Genomic DNA, 20,206 nt, shown 5'->3' with positions numbered 1-20,206 from the left:
CCCACATCTATGGCAGACAGCCCAGAAAACTAACAGCAACCCACTCTCTTTTGGGGCGTTTTAACATCCTTCTCACCTCCCATTGATAAGATTAGAATAGCCTTTCATTTCCAGAAATAAGAAATAATAGGCTGTTTGAAAGACGGATCTAAGGAATGACATGCAAGTATATATGATATGATACAAAGGATGTTTCACATTGTATTTAATATGAAAGAAAAAACATGGTTGCCGAAACATTCACTGCTGAGAATACTTGGAATATCAGACCCTAATAACCCACATAGGTTCATGTATATCCCAAAATACGCTCAATATTTTCTGCGTAATTTCAGGGCAAAGAAGAGGGGAATGCTAAACCAAAACAGAAAAACATACGAGTCAAAAAATATTGTTATATTATCCTTACCAGCTTGGTTGATACGAGTAGAAATGGTCACAATTTTCTCGAGAAAGCCGGGCAACCGTGTTGAGAAATATTGTTCTTGCCTCTCATTGATAAGATTAGAACAGGCCTTCATTTCCGGAGAATCGGAGACGCTTTTGCCAAATGCATCGGAGTTACCAACGTTAATATGTTCCAGGTCCATAAAAAGCAAGGCCTGAATTATTCAGCGTGGTTTCACAGTACGGACACTTTCAATTAGAGTTGGAATCACAATTCAGCCCCATAGATATCCAGGGTTGTAGGAAACAAAACAAAACAAGGCCCCAAACTCATTTGAGCGGCTTGAAACGAGGACCACGTTTGTCTCTTCCCTGCAAAAATCGCTTCGTTTAAAAAATTTTAAAAAATGATTCCGTCTCTTCCGCAATGGGCTTACAAAAAGAATAGGGTTACAAGTCGTAGTAGAAATCCAGCTTGGTGTAGACCGTCTTGCAGCCTTTGTCGGAGTAGATCTTCTCCTCTTTGGGGAAGAAGGTCATCTCCTCGGCCACCCGGGTCACAATGTCTTCGTCGACCACATAGCCGCGGGATTCGAGCTCGGCCCGGATGCACATCTTGACGTGGCGGAATTCCAAGGGCAGGAAGGGCACAAAGTAGTCAATCAGGTTCCGGTCGATGAGGCTGCTGTGCCAGAACCCACCTGGGAAGGAAGGAAGGAGGGTCTCTTTTAAGGGGGATCCATCTAACACATACGCTGAACATGAGTCAAGAGCGTGATGCTGCAGACAAAAAGCCCAATACGATTCTAGGCTGCATCAATATGAATACATAATATAGGACAAAGATGACTGACGCCAGGCTTGACTTATTATTATTATTATCATTATTATGTCTTAGTAGACTATAAGCTGAACGTGAGTCAAGACCGTGATGCTGCAGCCAAAAACGCCAATGCTATTCTAGACTGCATCAATATGAATATATAATATAGGACATATATGACTGACACCAGGCTTGACATCATCATCATCATCATAATTATTATTTCTTAGTAGACCACAAGCTGAATGTAAGTCAAGACCGTGATGCTGCAGATAAAAAGGCCAACGCAATCCTAGGCTGCATCAACACTAATATATAATATAGGACATAGATGACTGACACCAGGCTTGACTTATCATCATCATCATTATTATTATTGTCTTAGTAGATCACAAGCTGAACATAAGTCAGGACCCTGATGCTGCAGACAAAAAGGCCAATGCGATCCTAGGCTGCATCAACACTAATATATAATATAGGACACAGATGATAGGCACCAGGCTTGACATCACCATTATTATTATTATTATTATTATTATTATTATTATTATTATTATTATTATTATTTTATTATGACACAGCAAACAAGATAGATATGCTGGATTTCGTTTCACAAAATCACAAGTCGAAGTGTCTAGGACTGTGTGATGTATTTTCGGATGATGTGCGCAGATCCCAGTAGGGTGGCCTTTTGCAGTGGGCAGATTGTAATTTTGTCAATGTCTATTGTTTCCAAATGCCGACTGAGATCTTTTGGCACGGCACCCAGTGTGCCCATCACCACCAGGACCACCTGCACTGGTTTCTTCCAGAGTCTTTGAAGTTCAATCTTGAGGTCCTGATAGCGGCTGAGTTATTATTATTATTATTATTATTACTATTATTATTATGTCTTAGTAGACCACAAGCTGAACATGAGTCAAGACGGTGATGCTGCAGGCAAAAAGGCCAATGCGATTCTAGGCTGCATCAATGTGAATACATACTGTAATATAGGACATATATGACTGACCGGCGGAGCGATACCTATTGATCTACTCACATTTGCATGTTTTTTAACTGCTAGGTTGGCAGAGCTGGGGCTACCAGCGGGCGCTCACTCTGCTCCCTGGATTTGAACCTACGACCTTTCGGTCAGCAAGTTCAGCAGCTCAGCGCTTTAACACGCTGCGCCACAGGGGGCTCCTGCTTAATTATGATGAACATATTAATAGAATATAAAATGGCAAGACTCACTATTTTTGTTGTTGAAGACGGAGACGGAGACGGCGGCCTCCACGTCTCGGAGCGCCAGGTCGGTCCTTTTCTTCCCTTTCCGCCAAAAGTCGAGGGCCACTTCGGTGATCTTCTCGGCCCCGGCGTTGCTGCAAGAAAGGAAGGAAGGGAAGAAGGAGGCGGGCGTCAAGAGGAGGAGGCCGCTTCCAAAGCGCAGTTCGAGAAGTGTGATTTCTGCCTCTCACCTGAGGAAGAGGAAGATGGCCTTCCGGTAGGAGATGCCGTCCAGCTCGCCGTAATAGTCGAGGAAAGGCTTGATGGCGTCAATGAGCCCGGCGTGCATCTTGTCCATCTCGTCAAAGATGAAGACAGACCTGGCGCAGTCGCTCACGTTGCCCCGGATCCACATCTGCAACTGGTCCTGGAAAGCAGGAAGGAAATACAGTAGAGTCTCACTTATCCAAGCTAAACAGGCCGGCAGAACCTTGGATGAGTGAATATCTTGGATAATAAGGAGGGATTAAGGAAAAGCCTATTGGGCCGGGCTGTGGCGCAGCTGGCTAGTAACCAGCTGCAATAAATCACTACTGTCATGAGTTCGAAGCCCAGATCGGGTTAAGCCCCCGACCATTAAATAGCCCGGCTTGCTGTTGACCTATGCAGCCCCGAAAGACAGTTGCATCTGTCAAGTAGGGAAATTTAGGTACACTTTATGCGGGAGGCTAATTTAACTAATTTACAACATCATAAAAACTGCCAGCAAAACACGAGGAAAGGAATGAGGAAGTACAGCCACTAGTGGACAGTGAAGTAACAGCTCCCCCTGTGGCCGGAATCGTGAAGCTGGAAAAAAAATGTTAAATGCCTCTGTGTCTGTCCATATATGTTGTTTGTCTGTTGGCACTGAATGTTTGCCATATATGTGTTCATTGTAATCCACCCTGAGTCCCCTTCGGGGTGAGAAAGAAGGGCGGAATATAAATAAACAAATAAACAAACAAACAAACATCAAATTAGGTTATGGTTTTACAAATTACCGTACATACTTGAGTATAAGCCCACCCGAATATAAGCCGAGGCACCTAATTTTACCACGAAAAAACTGGGAAAACATTGACTCCAGTATAAGCCGAGGGTGGTAAATTTCAGAAATAAAAACAGATACCGATAAAATTATATTAATTGAGGCATCAGTAGATTAAATGTTTTTGAATATTTACAGAAAGCTCAAATTTAAGATAAGACTGTCCAACTCTGATCAAATCATTATTTTCATCTTCTTCAATGTAAATGTGCGTATGTATCCTTTTAATAATAATAGAGTAAAATAATACATGTAATAATAATAAGAATAATAAATAAGTTAAAGGTAAAGGTTTTCCCCAATGTTAAGTCCAGTCGTGACCGGTCTGGGGGTTGGTGCTCATCTCAATTTCTAAGCCGAAGAGCCAGCGTTGTCCGTAGACACCTCCAAGGTCATGTGGCCACTGGCATGACTGCATGCAGAGTTGTTACCTTCCCGCCGGAGCGGTACCTATTTATCTACTCACATTTGCATGTTTTCGAACTGCTAGGTTGGCAGGAGCTAGGGCTAACAGCAGGTGCTCATTCCACTCCTGGGATTTGAACCTGGGACCTTTTGGTCTGCAAGTTCAGCAGCTCAGCACTTTAACACACTGAGCCACTACCAGGGGCCCCATATAATAAATAAATAAATGTATAATAATATGTATTAATAATAAAATGTATTATAAATAAATGTATAATAATAAATGCAGGAAAATAATACATGTAATAATAAATAGAGTAAAATAATAAATGCAATAATAATAATAATATCAGAGTGAAATAATAAATGTATTATTATTAATAATAATAAAAATAGAGTAAAATAAATGTAATTGTAGCAAAAATAATCGAGAAAAATAATACATGTAATAATACCAATAATAATAGAGAAAAATAATAAATGTACCATATATTCTCGAGTATAAGCTGACCCAAATATAAACCAACCAGGACCCTCACCCGAGTATAAGCCGAGGGGGGCTTTTTCAATCTTAAAAAGAGGGCTGAAAAACTAGGCTTATACTCGAGTATTTACAGTAATTATACTAATATAGGTTAACCCAAAGCAGAAAGTAATAGTAATAATAATAATAATAATAATAATAATAATGTAATAGCATTCTTTCCTACTGATGCCTCAATTAATGTAATTTTATTGGTATCTATTTTTATTTCTAAAATTTATCACCCTCGGCTTATACTGGAGTCAATGTTTTCCCAGTTTTTTTGTGGTAAAATTAGGTGCCTCAGCTTTTATTCGGATTAGCTTACAAACAATGCCTTCTTCTAAAATTCCAGGTACCAGGTCAACAAAGTAGTTTAAAATAAAAAAAATCACGTGACATCCGTTATCACGACATTACTCGTAGTGTCACCTGAGGAACATGAGTCATTGCTGAAGATTGACTTCACTTTGAGCATTGTGTGGATTTTATTGCATTGTAACACACTTCCTTATTGAAATAAAACCAGACAGTAATTGAGGCTTCCAGGAATCAAAGTCCAGCAACATCCAACAGGCCAAAGGTTCCTTATAAACACTCAGGATTCGTTCCACATATAGAACTAGATTCTAAGTGGCTATTTAGCAAATAAATCTAGAGAATTATGCAATAATAATAATAATAATAATGTAGTAATAACAATAAGCTAAACAAGATGTCGGAATTTCCATGTGTTTTTAATTATATGTGTTATTGTTTGCATTTCGTTTTTGACTCTGTTATATCCTGCCTCAAGCCGTCAGCAAAGGCAAGTCATAAAAACTATCAAAATACTATTAAAATACATGTAATAAATTTAACTATTTATTTTTAATACTCCAATGTTTAATTCTATTTGAACATTGTACGTTTTACAATGTATCTTTTATTTTATTTTTTAACATTGTTAGCAGGATATAAATATTATTATTAGTAATAATAGGAAAGTGAACATGAAGTCACAATGAAGAACCTAGAGATTCCTAAAAAGAACATTTTAAATTAAACCGTCAAAACGGCAACAAGGAGAGGCAGGGAATAAATAAATTATTATTATTAAAGGTGAATGAACAATTGTCCTTTGTTACCACTGAGGCAACTGGGGTTATTATTATTATTATCATCATCATTATTATTATTATTATTATATAAAGAGATGACTGTCCTTTCTGTGCCACTGAGGAAACTGCAGACACCATTATTATTATAATTACTATTATAATTATTATTATTAGATGTGAAGGGATGACTGCATTTTGTATGCCACTGAGGAAACTGCAGACACTACTATCATTATTATAGTAAATGTGAAGGATCGACTGTCCTATGTGTGCCACAAAGGCAACTGCAGTTGTGTTGTTATTATTATTATTAAATATGAAAGGATGACTATACTTTGTATGTCACTGAAGCAACTGTAAACTTATTATTATTATTAAATATGAAGGGATGACTACACTTTGTCTGCCACTGAGGCAACTGTAAGCATATTATTATTATTATTATTATTATTATTATTATTATTATTATTATTATTATTATTGGGGATGACATTTGTGTGCCACTGAGGAAACTATTATTATTATTGTTATTATTATCACTATTAAAAGTAAAGGCATGACTGTACTTCATATTTGTGTGCCACTGAGAAAACTACAATTATTTTATTGTATGACACAGCAAACAAGATCGATATGCTGGATTTCGTATCACAAAATCACAAGTCGAAGACTTCCCAATTGTCTAGGACTGTGTGATGTATTATTATTATTATTGTTGTTATTATTATTAAAGGATGACTTCCTTTGTGTGCAAATGAGGCAACTGTGAACATTATTATTATTATTATTATTATTATTATTATTATTGTATGTGAAGGGATGACTACACTTTGTATGCCACTGAGAAAACCGCAGACACCATTGTTGTTGTTGTTATTATTATTTAGTATCATAAATGTAAAGGCATGATTGTACATGTGCTACTGAGAAAACTGCAGACATTATTATTATTATTATTATTACTACTACTACTACTACTACAAATGTGAAGAGACGACTGTCCTTTGTGTGCTGCTGAAGCAACTGCAGATTTTCCTGAGCATAGTTTGGATGAAAACCCCACCAGCTCTAAGGAGTGATGCCCAGATGGTTGACTCTGTGCTTTACCTTGTACTGGGTGAGGTTCTGCAGGTGAGGGAAATGCAAGGTGGAGATGAACTGGTGGACGTATTTGCTGTTGAGGCCCTCTTTGTAGAGGCTCTCGGCCAGGATTTTGCTGGCAAAGTTCTTCCCGGTCCCGGTCCAGCCGTGCAGGGAGAGCGTCAGGGGCTTCTTGGGGTTGGGGTTGTTCAGAAACCCCGTCACGGCCTTCACCATCACCTTCTTGGCCAAATGCTGCCCAAAGAGCTTCTTGTCCAAGTCTTCTTGCAGCACTGCAAACGGGGGAGAGAAAAACACGCACCGATTGGAGCGACAGGAACAGAAATCCTCGATAAATGAATACATATAGTCACATATTATTTATTTATTTATTTCAATTATTTATACCCCGCCCTTCTCACCCGAGGGGACTCAGGGCGGCTCACAAGTGGCAATTGATGCCGTTACACTGATATACAATAAACTAAAACGATTAAAACAGTTAAAACAGTCATAAAATAGTCATAAAATACAATATACAAAGTTTAAAACAATGCAAAGTGCTTATGCCATTCATCCACCAGACCTTATACAAGAGCCGTAATTCAGACCGCGTCGAAGCCAACACATGCTTAATATTATTATTATTATTATTATTATTATTATTATCATCATCATCATTACTATCATAGTCATAATACAAAAATGCATTGGATAATCCAGAACGTTGGATAAGTGAGAATCTACTGTATTTTTTTTTAAAAAAACCTCTAAAATAAGGACAGTAAATAGAGCAACATTTAGAAAACAGAGGAATTCCAGACAGGTAACAATCAGGGCCAGATAACACCTCCCAACAAAGGATTCCCCCAGGCAGGAAGCAGCCAGGCTTTGAAGCTGCAAGGCTGTTAAGTGCTAATTGCAACATTCAAACTGTTGGAGGCAAGAGACAAGAGTTCTTTCTCCCACCCCGGACATCTTTCCACAGATATATAAACCTTCCCTGCCTAATTTCCAACAGACCTCACAACCTAAGTTATGCTAGTTTTATATATATGTATATACAATATAATTTACAATAATATATAATAATTATAACATATTGTATATACATATAATATTCATAATATTATACTGTAATACGATATAATACTAATAATATAATATTAATTATATATTATATTTTACATGTAATATTACTAATAATATTACAATATATTAATACAGTACAATATACAGTAGAGTCTCACTTATCCAAGCCTCGCTTATCCAAGCCTCTGGATTATCCAGGCCATTTTTGTAGTCAATGTTTTCAATATATCATGATATTTTGGTGCTAAATTCGTAAATACAGTAATTACAACATAATATTACTGCATATTGAACTACTTTTTCTGTCAGATTTGTTGTCTAACATGATGTTTTGGTGCTTAATTTGTAAAATCATAACCTAATTTGATGTTTAATAGGTCTTTCCTTAATCCCTCCTTATTATCCAAGATATTCGCTTATCCAATCTTCTGCCGGCCCGTTTATGTTGGATAAGTGAGACTCTACTGTGTGTGTGTATATATATATATATATATATATATATATATATTAAAAAAACCCCTCTAAAATAAGGACAGTAAATAGAGCAACACTTAGAAAACTGAAGAACTCCAGACAGGAAACAATCAGGGCCAGCTAACACCTCCCAGCAAAGGATTCCCCCAGGCAGGAAGCAGCCAGGCTTTGAAGCTGCAAGGCTGTTAAGTGCTAATTGCCACATTCAAACTGTTGGAGGCAAGAGACAAGAGTTCTTTCTCCCACCCTGGACATTTTTCCACAGAAATATAAACCTTCTTTGCTTAGTTTTTTTCCCAATATGCCTCACAACCTCTGAGGATGCCTGTCATAGATGTGGGCGAAACGTCAGGAGAGAATGCTTCTCGAACATGGGCAAACAGCCCGGAAAACTCACAGAAACCCATAACAATGTCCACCCTGACCCCCCTTCGACGTCACCCTCTCTGAGGCAATGGGGCCGACCTGTTCCGAGGCGGGGCCCGGGCCTCTCGAGGCAGCAGTGGGCGAAGAGGCAGTAGAGCCGCGGGTAGGAGAGGAAGCCCGTGACGGCGGAGGCGGCGGCGCCGGCCAGGGCCAGGCTCAGGCTCAGCGGCTCCACCGCCCCGGCCGACGGGCCCAGCGCCAGCCCCGCCGCCAGGCCCAGCACCGCCACACACGACGCCCCACGCATCGCCTCAGCAAGACTGGCGGGCCCTCAGGAAACGCGCTTCCGGTGCCAGCGCCGCCATCTTGTTGCCGGGCAGAAGTTCGACACCGGAGCGACGGGATTGGCCCGCGGGGAGGAGAGGGGCGTGGCTTGTTCATTCCACACTTCCTTTCCCTTTCAGCCACTCTAACAAGGGGCGTGGCCTATTCCCCATTTGACCCCGCCTACCCCATTCTGGCAACTAATAGCCGGAAAGGGGCGTGGCTTATTCCTCAATAGTCTTCATTCTAGCAACTGTAATGGGCGGAGCGAGGGGCGTGGCCTTTACCTCAATACACGCCGCCTGCCTTTCCCGTTCTAGCACCCGGAGTGGGCGTGGCTTATTTATTACTACAGCCACTCTAATGGGCGGAGCGAGGGGCGTGGCCTATTCCTCATTTCACACCGCCTTCCATTCTAGCAACAGGACTAGAGGGGCGTGGCTTATTCCTCAATACGCACCGCCTCCCGCTTTCCAGCAACACGAAGGGGCGGGGCGAGGGGCGTGGCCTATTCCTCATTTCACACCGCCTTCCATTCTAGCAACAGGACTAGAGGGGCGTGGCTTATTCCTCAATACGCACCGCCTCCCGCTTTCCAGCAACACGAAGGGGCGGGGCGAGGGGCGTGGCCTATTCCTCATTTCACACCGCCTTCCATTCTAGCAACAGGACTAGAGGGGCGTGGCTTATTCCTAAATACGCACCGCCTCCCGCTTTCCAGCAACACGAAGGGGCGGGGCGAGGGGCGTGGCCTATTCCTCATTTCACACCGCCTTCCATTCTAGCAACAGGACTAGAGGGGCGTGGCTTATTCCTCAATACGCACCGCCTCCCGCTTTCCAGCAACACGAAGGGGCGGGGCGAGGGGCGTGGCCTATTCCCCAAGACACACAGCCTTCCCCATTCTAAGAACTGTAATGGGCGGGGCGAGGGGCGGGGCCTATTCTCAATAAACGTCTCCTGCCTTTCCCATTCTATCACCGAGTGGGCGGGGCTTATTCAACACACACCGCCTGGCTGTTACTTCCTGGCGGATGTCCGGTGGTGCAATATACTAAACAGTATAATTCCTGTTGGGAGTTTTGGGTTGTGTAGTTTGAAATTTCACTTATGGTTTAAAGCCATGTGCAATGTAATACAGCATTCCAGTAGTGTAAGAGTTAAACGCATAGAGACTTAAGGCTAGAGGAAAGATTTATTATATTATACAATATTATATTATTAACATAGTATAATACTGGTAATAAATTACTATATTGTACTATATCAATATATTGTAATTTCATTAGTAATATTACATATAAAATCTATATAATTAATATTGTATTTTATTATTAGTATTATATTATATTGATACAGTACAATATAGTAATTTATTACCAGTATTGTACTATGCTAATAATATAATATTGTATGTAAATTTAATTTGTAAGCCGCTCTGAATCCCCTTCAGGTTGAGAAGGGCGGCATATAAATGTAGCAAATAAATAAATATTTTTTTTAACAATATACTATGAATATATTGTAATATTTCTAATATTACATATACAATCTATATAATTAATATTATATTTTATTATTAGTATATCATATTACAATATAATATTATGAATATTATATGTATATAAGTTATATTATTATATATTATTGTAAATTATATTGTGTGTGTGTATATATATATATATATATATATATATATATATATACTATGAATATTATATGTATATACAATATAATTAATATTATATTTTATTATTAGTATATCATATTACAATATAATATTATGAATATTATGTATATATACGTTATATTATTATATATTATTGTAAATTATATTGTGTGTGTAGAGTCTCACTTATCCAACATAAACGGGCTGGTAGAACGTTGGATAAGCGAATATCTTGGATAATAAGGAGGGATTAAGGAAAAGCCTATTAAACATCAAATTAGGTTATGATTTTACAAATCAAGATTGAACTGCAAAGACTCTGGCAGAAACCAGTGCAGGTGGTCCCGGTGGTGATCGGCACATTGGGTGCCGTGCCAAAAGATCTCAGCCGCCATTTGGAAACAATAGGCATTGACAAAATCACGATCTGCCAACTGCAAAAGGCCACCCGACTGGGATCTGCGCGCATCATCCGAAAATACATCACACAGTCCTAGACACTTGGGAAGTGTTCGACTTGTGATTTTGTGATACGAAATCCAGCATATATATCTCATTTGCTGTATCATAATAATAATAATAATAATAATAATAATAATAATAATAATAATAATAATGTCCTAGACACTTGGGAAGTGTTTGACTTGTGATTTTGTGATACGAAATCCAGCATATCTGTCTTGTTTGCTGTGTCATAATAAAATAATAATAATTATAATAATTATAATCATCTGAAAATACATCACACAGTCATAGACACTTGGGAAGTGTTCGACTTGTGATTTTGTGATACGAAATCCAGCATATCTATCTTGTTTGCTGTGTCATAATAATAATAATAATAATAAATATAATAATAATTATTATTATAATCACACGAAAATACATCACACAGTCCTAGACACTTGGGAAGTGTTCGACTTGTGATTTTGTGAAACGAAATCCAGCATATCTGTCTTGTTTGCTGTGTCATTCAATATAATAATAATAATAAAACAACACACAGAAAAAAACGGTTTTAAAAAGCCTTCTGCATTTTCAACACAGACATATCTTAAGAACACATTCTGAATACTGCCTGCTTTTTATCAATTGTTGAATGGAACTGGCTTCAACGCCAACGTAGCCACGCTCCAATAGTTTAAAAGCTTTGCCCTGTATTGGGATGTATAGTACAACCAGGGCCTCTGTTGAATTATGGACCCCGAGTCGGGTCTCAAAAAAATCTACTTTTTTAAGAGAGCGCGCGAATCAGGCCCTCTTCTGCTCAAAGGAAAACGAAAGCCACACTGCAAACGGAAAGGAAACGTTTGTCATGGAGGGAGAGGGATAAAATAACAATAATACTAATGACACACCCAACACACGGATTCCTGCCCTCTCCCAAAAGGAGGAAAAGTCCTTCAGAAATGGCACAGCGGAGGAACAGGGCTTCCACCCCTCGGGTCCTACGTGCGGTTCAACGTCTGGAAGATGCGGGAGATTTGCAGCATGACGGGCCCCGTTTCGGGGTCGTTCATCCACTGCGTGCTGTTCAACGGGTTTTCCAGCATGTCTTCAAAGGCTGCGGAAAGAGAAAGGGAAGGCGGTGAGGCGGAGAAAAAGAATATCTCCCGAACGAATAGCATGTGGACAATGGGGACTGATGCAATCCAAGGCTGCACTGATACTAATCTATATATAAAAAAGGGTAATGAAATTTCGGCCTAGGACAAAACAACAAAACTACACACCCCAGAAACACTAAACTTGGCAGCACAACCCCTCATCCATGCCTCTACGTTCATACCACAAAAAGAAAAGAAAAATAAAGTCCTAATTAGAGGGAGAGGAAGAATTGTTTTTATCCAATTGCTGCCAGTTAGAAGGCTAAGCTCCGCCCACTTGGTCTCCTAGCGACCCACGCAGCCCAGGGGACAGGCAGAGTTAGGCCTCACTTAGGCCTCTTCCACACTGCCTATAAAATACAGATTATCTGATTTTAACTGGATTATATGGCAGTGTAGACTCAAGGCCCTTCCACACAGCTATATTACCCATTTATAATGGACTTAATGTCAGGGGAAAACCTTTACCCTCTGCCTTAACTACCACCAATTCCTCAATACTTTATTTCCATACCACCAGACTTCACCACAGCAATGCGTGGCCGGGCACAGCTAGTAATAATAATACTCATATTATACTAATGTTATAATATATTGTATATACAGTAGAGTCTCACTTATCCAAGCTAAACAGGCCGGCAGAAGCTTGGATAAGCAAATATCTTGGACAATAAGGAGGGATTAAGGAAAAGCCTATTAAACATCAAATTAGGTTATGATTTTACAAATTAAGCAACAAAACATCCTGTTATACAACAAATTTGACAGAAAAATTAGTTCAATATGCATTAATGTTATGTTGTAACTACTGTATTTACGAATTTAGCACCAAAATATCATGATGTATTGAAAACATTGACTACAAAAATGCATTGGATAATCCAGAACGTTCGATAAGCGAGTCTTTTTTGCTGTGTCATACAATATAATAATAATAATAATAATAATAATAATAATAATAGATGACTGACACCTGGCATGACAAATAATAACAATAAGGTAATAATAAATGTAGGCTCCATCAATACAATTGTTGTTGTTGTTATCATCATCATCATCAACATTATTATGTCTTAGTATACTACAAGCTGAACGTGACTCAAGACCATGATGCTGCAGCCACATCATATCTGTCAGTCTGTCTATCTTGTCTATGACTGGATGGCCATCTGCTGGGAGGGGTCAGATTGTGTCCTGCCAGGTGAAAGACCAGCAGAGGGTCTAGATGGCCCTGGGGGGCCCCTACAGCCCTTAGAATCCCAAGTGACACTTACCCAGGAGTGTTTTGGGGTTGGTAAGTCCCAGCTGCACCACCGGGTTTTCCAAGATGGCTTGGAAGAGGGGGCTTGCGGGGTCAATGCCTTTGTCCAGATCCTCCGGGGTGGGCTTCCGGTCGCCCAGCAGCCACTCACACTGAGAAATAGAAATAATAATAATAATAATAATAATAATAATAATAATAATAATAATAATACTTCCGAATCCAGACTGACAAAGTTCTGGAACACAACACACCAGACATCACAGTTGTGGAAAAGAACAAGGTGACAGTCGCATTGAAGAAAAACAACAGGAAAAACTCAGCCGCTATCAGGACCTCAAGATGGAACTTCAAAGACTCTGGCAGAAACCAGTGCAAGTGGTCCTGGTGGTGATGGGCACACTGGGTGCTGTGCCAAAAGATCTCAGCCGGCATTTGGAAACAATAGACATTGACAAAATTACGATCTGCCAACTGCAAAAGGCCACCTTACTGGGATCTGCACGCATCATCCGAAAATTTTGTGAAACGAAATCCAGCATATCTATCTAGTTTGCTGTGTCATACAACGTCGTTGTGTCAATAACTAATAATAATAAAAGTAGTAGTAAACAAATCTCCGGATCTACTGATTTAATGATATATAATAATATTATACTATACTAATATTATAATACATTGTATATACATGTAATATGAATAATAATATTATGATGTAATACAATGTAATAATAATAATTCACTATTATAATTGTATATTTATATTACATGCAATATTACTAATAATATTGCAATACAGTTGTATAATATAATATATTGTATGTATATATACTTGTAAACTGCCCTGAGTCCCCTTCGGGGTGAGAAGGGCGGGATATAAATGCCGCAAATAAATAAATAAATAAATAAATAATACTGAGATTTTGGGAATTCTAGTTCACCCTGCATTCGTAGATCACTGAGAACCCTACTTGCAATGGATCTGGACCAAACTTGGCACACAGACCCATCACAAGAGTGGTTTGGAGAGAATTGACTCTGGGTGATGGGAGTTGTAGTGACCCTGGATCATGGGAGTTATAGTTCACCCCACATTGAGAGAGGATACTCACAGCAGCATTCTGCTGGTTGTTGTTGACTCGGAGGGCGTCCACCACTTCTCTCTCGTCAAAGCCCATCTCCATCAAGGCGACGACGGCCTGGAACCATCAAAAGAGCAGTTTTGATTATTTATTTTTTAACTGGTTCATCGAACATTTAAATTGGGGTTTGAGAGGCTCAGAGGTGGACAGGTTGTGATGTAATTATTCATTTTATTATGTATTTTAACCTCGATTTATTATGTATTTCAGTCTGTATTTATTAGGTTTTTAATCTGTATTTATTATGTATTTTAATCTGTATTAACTGTACATTTTATTCTGTATTTATTATGAATTTAATCTACATTTATTACGGATTTCAATCTGTATTTCATCAGTGCTTTTAAATGGTATTGAATTGGTTTTCATTATGAGCTTTGAGCCTGAAGCAGGGTATAAATAAAAGTGTTATATTTTGGGAAATTATACACACACACAAATAAGCAATTTTTCTAAATATATACTGTATATTCAATTTTATTATTCCTCTCTCTCTTTCTCTCTCTCTCTCTATCTATATATATATAGAGAGAGAGGATGAAAAACCTTATTATAAATTTGGAAAACAATCTGTATGCATACATACATACATATATATGTGTGTGTATATATATACAGTATATATATAAAACCATATATAATATAAATTTGGAAAAGTGTGTGTGTATATGTATATATGCATATAATATAAATAACTTTATAATGTAATACAATATAATAATAATATACTATTATAATGGTACATCTATATTACAGGTAATATTAATAATATTACAATATAGTGTTATAGTACAATATAGTAATATATAATGCTTATATTGTGCTATACTAATAATATAATATATTGTATGTACATATGACTTGTGAGTCCCCTTTGGGGTGAGAAGGGCAGGATATAAATGTCAGTAATATATATATATATCTATCTAAAATTTTATTATATATATATATATATATATATATATATATATATATATATATATGATATAATGTAATATAATATAATATGATATAAATTTGGAAAACCATGTGTGTGTGTGTGTGTGTGTGTGTGAATATATACAAATAAACATTTTTTCAAATACAGTAGAGTCTCACTTATCCAAGTTAAACGGGCCGGTAGAAGCTTGGATAAGTGAATATCTTGGATAATAAGGCGAGATTAAGGAAAAGCTTATTAAACATAAAATTTGGTTATGATTTTACAAATTAAGCACCAAAACTTCATGTTATACAACAAATTTGACAGACAAAGTAGTTCAATATGCAGTACTGTTATGTTGTAATTACTGTATTTACGAATTTAGCACCAAAATATCACAATATATTGAAAAATGTAGTCAATGTGACTACAAAAATGGCTTGGATTATCCAGAGGATTGGATAAGCGAGGCTTGGATAAGTGAGACTCTACTGTATATGTATATATGGAAAACCATATAATGTAATCAAATGTATGTATATGATACAAACGTTAATAATAAAAACAATAATTTTATTTCTTACCCGCCTCTCTCGTGGCTTGAGGTGGGTCACAGCACAGTCAAAACACACAAACATCGCAAAAATTCCACAAACACACATATTAAAATATAGTTCTATAAAAGATACATATTAATACTGAGATCCTCCTTGCGCAGAGGCATGTCTGAACGTACCCGGGGATCAGGGCGGAACTCTCTTTTCCGGCGGATCTTCTTGAAGATCTCCGTCAGCTCGTCCTTGGGCTCCTCTTGGCCCGATTCGGGGACGGCCCCACCGGACGCTTGGCCCACAGACGAGGAGGAGGAGGAGGTCCCGGCGCCATTGGCGTGGTTCTCTTCGGCCGCTGGGGGTTGCTGACCCGGCAGAGGGGCGTCAACCGCGGGGTCGTCTGCGTGTTCAATAAGCCACTCCATGGCCTGCGTCACAGACATGCTGCAATGGCAGAGGGTCACATATGTCACTCAAATGGCAAGGCCACAATCCAGGCAGGAGCCAAAGTCCATCCCAATGTACCATGTTTCATCTCGTAATAGTCGCACCCCATTGTTTGGGGCTGATTTCCCTCCCTTCCGAAAACATGCAAACATTCACACTTGCCCCAGGCAGACAAGAGTTCTTTCTCCCATCCTGGACATTATTCCACAGATATATAAACTCGGGCTCGGGCTGTGGTGCAGGCTGGAGAGCAAGCCAGCTGTAACCAGCTGCAATGAATCACTCTGACCAAGAGGTCATGAGTTCGAGGCCTGCTCGGAGCCTACCCTGTTTCCCCGAAAATAAGACATCCCCAGAAAATAAGACCTAGTAGAGGTTTTGCTGAATTGCTAAATATAAGGCCTCCCCCGAAAGTAAGAGGCTCAAAACAGGCTCAAAGGGGCAAAACGAACCCTGGACCACCCTAAAGGGGCCTTAAACAACTTCTAAACAGGCTCAAAGGGGCAAAACGAACCCTGGACCACCCTAAAGGGGCCTTAAACAACTTCTAAACAGGCTCAAAGGGGCAAAACGAACCCTGGACCACCCTAAAGGGGCCCCAAACAACTTCTAAAACAGGCTCAAAGGGGCAAAACGAACCCTGGACCACCCTAAAGGGGCCTTAAACAACTTGCTAAACGAACCCTGGACCACCCTAATGGGGCCTTAAACAACTTCTAAACGAACCCTGGAACACCCTAAAGGGGCCTTAAACAACTTCTAAACGAACCCTGGACCACCCTAATGGGGCCTTAAACAACTTCTAAACAGGCCCAAAGGGCAAAACGAACCCTGGACCACCCTAAAGGGGCCTTAAACAACTTCTAAACAGGCTCAAAGGGGCAAAACGAACCCTGGACCACCTAAAGGGGCCTTAAACAACTTCTAAACAGGCTCAAAGGGGCAAAACGAACCCTGGAGCACACTAAAGGGGCCTTAAACAACTTCTAAACAGGCCCAAGGGGGCAAAACGAACCCTGGAGCACCCTAAAAGGGCCTTAAACAACTTCTAAACGAACCTGGAACACCCTAAAGGGGCCTTAAACAACTTCTAAACGAACCCTGGACCACCCTAATGGGGCCTTAAACAACTTCTAAACAGGCCCAAAGGGGCAAAACGAACCTGGACCACCCTAATGGGGCCTTAAACAACTTCTAAACGAACCCTGGAACACCCTAAAGGGGCCTTAAACAACTTCTAAACGAACCCTGGACCACCCTAATGGGGCCTTAAACAACTTCTAAACAGGCCCAAAGGGGCAAAACGAACCCTGGACCACCCTAAAGGGGCCTTAAACAACTTCTAAACAGGCTCAAAGGGGCAAAACGAACCCTGGACCACCCTAAAGGGGCCTTAAACAACTTCTAAACAGGCTCAAAGGGGCAAAACGAACCCTGGACCACCCTAATGGGGCCCCAAACAACTTCTAAACAGGCCCAAAGGGGCAAAACGAACCCTGGACCACCCTAAAGGGGCCCCAAAGAACTTCTAAACAGGCTCAAAGGGGCAAAACGTACCCTGGACCACCCTAAAGGGGCCTTAAACAACTTCTAAACAGGCTCAAAGGGGGCAAAACGAACCCTGGAGCACCCTAAAGGGCCTTAAACAACTTCTAAACAGGCCCAAGGGGGCAAAACGAACCCTGGAGCACCCTAAAGGGGCCTTAAACAACTTCTAAACAGGATCAAAGGGGCAAAACGAACCCTGGACCACCCTAAAGGGGCCTTAAACAACTTCTAAACAGGATCAAAGGGGCAAAACGAACCCTGGACCACCCTAAAGGGGCCTTAAACAACTTCTAAACAGGCTCAAAGGGGCAAAACGAACCCTGGACCACCCTAAAGGGGCCCCAAACAACTTCTAAACAGGCCCAAAGGGGCAAAACGAACCCTGGACCACCCTAAAGGGGCCCCAAAGAACTTCTAAACAGGCCCAAAGGGGCAAAACGAACCCTGGACCACCCTAAAGGGGCCTTAAACAACTTCTAAACAGGCCCAAAGGGGCAAAACGAACCCTGGACCACCCTAAAGGGGCCTTAAACAACTTCTAAACAGGCTCAAAGGGGAAAAACGAACCCTGGACCACCCTAAAGGGGCCCCAAACAACTTCTAAACAGGCTCAAAGGGGCAAAACGAACCCTGGACCACCCTAAAGGGGCCTTAAACAACTTCTAAACAGGCTCAAAGGGGCAAAACGAACCCTGGACCACCCTAAAGGGGCCCCAAACAACTTCTAAACAGGCTCAAAGGGGCAAAACGAACCCTGGACCACCCTAATGGGGCCCCAAACAACTTCTAAACAGGCTCAAAGGGGCAAAACGAACCCTGGACCACCCTAAAGGGGCCTTAAACAACTTCTAAACAGGCTCAAAGGGGCAAAACGAACCTTGGACCACCCTAAAAGGGCCTTAAACAACTTCTAAACAGGCTCAAAGGGGGGAAAACGAACCCTGGACCACCCTAAAGGGGCCTTAAACAACTTCTGAACAGGCTCAAAGGGGCAAAACGAACCCTGGAGCACCCTAAAGGGGCCTTAAACAACTTCTAAACAGGCCCAAGGGGGCAAAACGAACCCTGGAGCACCCTAAAGGGGCCTTAAACAACTTCTAAACAGGCCCAAAGGGGCAAAACGAACCCTGGACCACCCTAAAGGGGCCTTAAACAACTTCTAAACAGGGCCAAAGGGGCAAAACGAACCCTGGACCACCCTAAAGGGGCCTTAAACAACTTCTAAACAGGCCAAAGGGGCAAAACGAACCCTGGACCACCCTAAGGGGCCTTAAACAACTTCTAAACAGGGCCAAAGGGGCAAAACGAACCCTGGACCACCCTAAAGGGGCCTTAAACAACTTCTAAACAGGCTCAAAGGGGAAAAACGAACCCTGGACCACCCTAAAGGGGCCCCAAACAACTTCTAAACAGGCTCAAAGGGGCAAAACGAACCCTGGACCACCCTAAAGGGGCCTTAAACAACTTCTAAACAGGCTCAAAGGGGCAAAACGAACCCTGGACCACCCTAAAGGGGCCCCAAACAACTTCTAAACAGGCTCAAAGGGGCAAAACGAACCCTGGACCACCCTAATGGGGCCCCCAAACAACTTCTAAACAGGCTCAAAGGGGCAAAACGAACCCTGGACCACCCTAAAGGGGCCTTAAACAACTTCTAAACAGGCTCAAAGGGGCAAAACGAACCCTGGACCACCCTAAAGGGGCCTTAAACAACATCTAAACAGGCTCAAAGGGGCAAAACGAACCCTGGACCACACTAAAGGGGCCCCAAACAACTTCTAAACAGGCTCAAAGGAGCAAAACGAACCCTGGACCACCCTAATGGGGCCCCAAACAACTTCTAAACAGGCTCAAAGGGGCAAAACGAACCCTGGACTACCCTAATGGGGCCTTAAACAACTTCTAAACAGGCTCAAAGGGGCAAAACGAACTCTGGACCACCCTAAAGGGGCCTTAAACAACTTCTAAACAGGCTCAAAGGGGCAAAACGAACCCTGGTCCACCCTAAAGGGGCCTTAAACAACTTCTAAACAGGCTCAAAGGGGCAAAACGAACCCTGGACCACCCTAAAGGGGCCTTAAACAACTTCTAAACAGGCTCAAGGGGCAAACGAACCCTGGACCACCCTAAAGGGGCCTTAAACAACTTCTAAACAGGCCCAAGGGGGCAAAACGAACCCTGGACCA

At 40.8% G+C, this 20,206-nt stretch overlaps 2 protein-coding genes across 2 annotated transcripts in view; both read right to left on the bottom strand.

The window, feature by feature from the left end:
• Nucleotides 1–188: 188 nt before the first annotated feature.
• Nucleotides 189–8,950, bottom strand: LOC134293177 (torsin-1A-like). Its single transcript, XM_062959958.1, has 5 exons — nucleotides 8,649–8,950; nucleotides 6,645–6,910; nucleotides 2,671–2,846; nucleotides 2,447–2,574; nucleotides 189–1,088 (listed from the first exon to the last, which is right to left on the bottom strand). Exons 1-5 carry the CDS (start codon nucleotides 8,854–8,856, stop codon nucleotides 838–840), a joined length of 1,029 nt encoding a protein of 342 aa, XP_062816028.1. The 5' UTR covers nucleotides 8,857–8,950; the 3' UTR covers nucleotides 189–837.
• A 2,603-nt stretch (nucleotides 8,951–11,553) lies between these two features.
• The window catches only part of ubac1 (UBA domain containing 1), a 111,299-nt gene continuing 102,646 nt past the window's right edge, over nucleotides 11,554–20,206 (bottom strand). The window contains exons 7-10 of the mRNA XM_062959928.1: nucleotides 16,211–16,469; nucleotides 14,523–14,609; nucleotides 13,424–13,562; nucleotides 11,554–12,106 (exon numbers count right to left, since the gene is read on the bottom strand). Coding sequence (XP_062815998.1) covers nucleotides 11,991–12,106; nucleotides 13,424–13,562; nucleotides 14,523–14,609; nucleotides 16,211–16,469 — 601 coding nt within the window. The 3' untranslated portion in view covers nucleotides 11,554–11,990. The remainder of the gene's footprint in view (nucleotides 12,107–13,423; nucleotides 13,563–14,522; nucleotides 14,610–16,210; nucleotides 16,470–20,206) is intronic.

The sequence above is a fragment of the Anolis carolinensis genome, unplaced genomic scaffold (assembly GCF_035594765.1).
Source record: "Anolis carolinensis isolate JA03-04 unplaced genomic scaffold, rAnoCar3.1.pri scaffold_7, whole genome shotgun sequence".
NCBI lineage: Eukaryota > Metazoa > Chordata > Lepidosauria > Squamata > Dactyloidae > Anolis > Anolis carolinensis.
Note: the sequence above shows the minus strand (reverse complement) of the source record. Positions and strands in the feature narration are given on the sequence as shown.

What these genes read in the sequence shown, in the direction of transcription:
- LOC134293177 (XM_062959958.1), bottom strand. Translation starts at nt 8,856, where the DNA reads ATGCGTGGGGCGTCGTGTGTGGCGGTGCTGGGCCTGGCGGCGGGGCTG. An exon ending in GCCATCTTCCTCTTCCTCAG is followed by an intron (nt 2,575 to 2,670) that starts GTGAGAGGCAGA and finishes CCTTTCTTGCAG; the next exon opens with CAACGCCGGGGCCGAGAAGA. An exon ending in CGTCTTCAACAACAAAAATA is followed by an intron (nt 1,089 to 2,446) that starts GTGAGTCTTGCC and finishes CTTCCTTCCCAG; the next exon opens with GTGGGTTCTGGCACAGCAGC.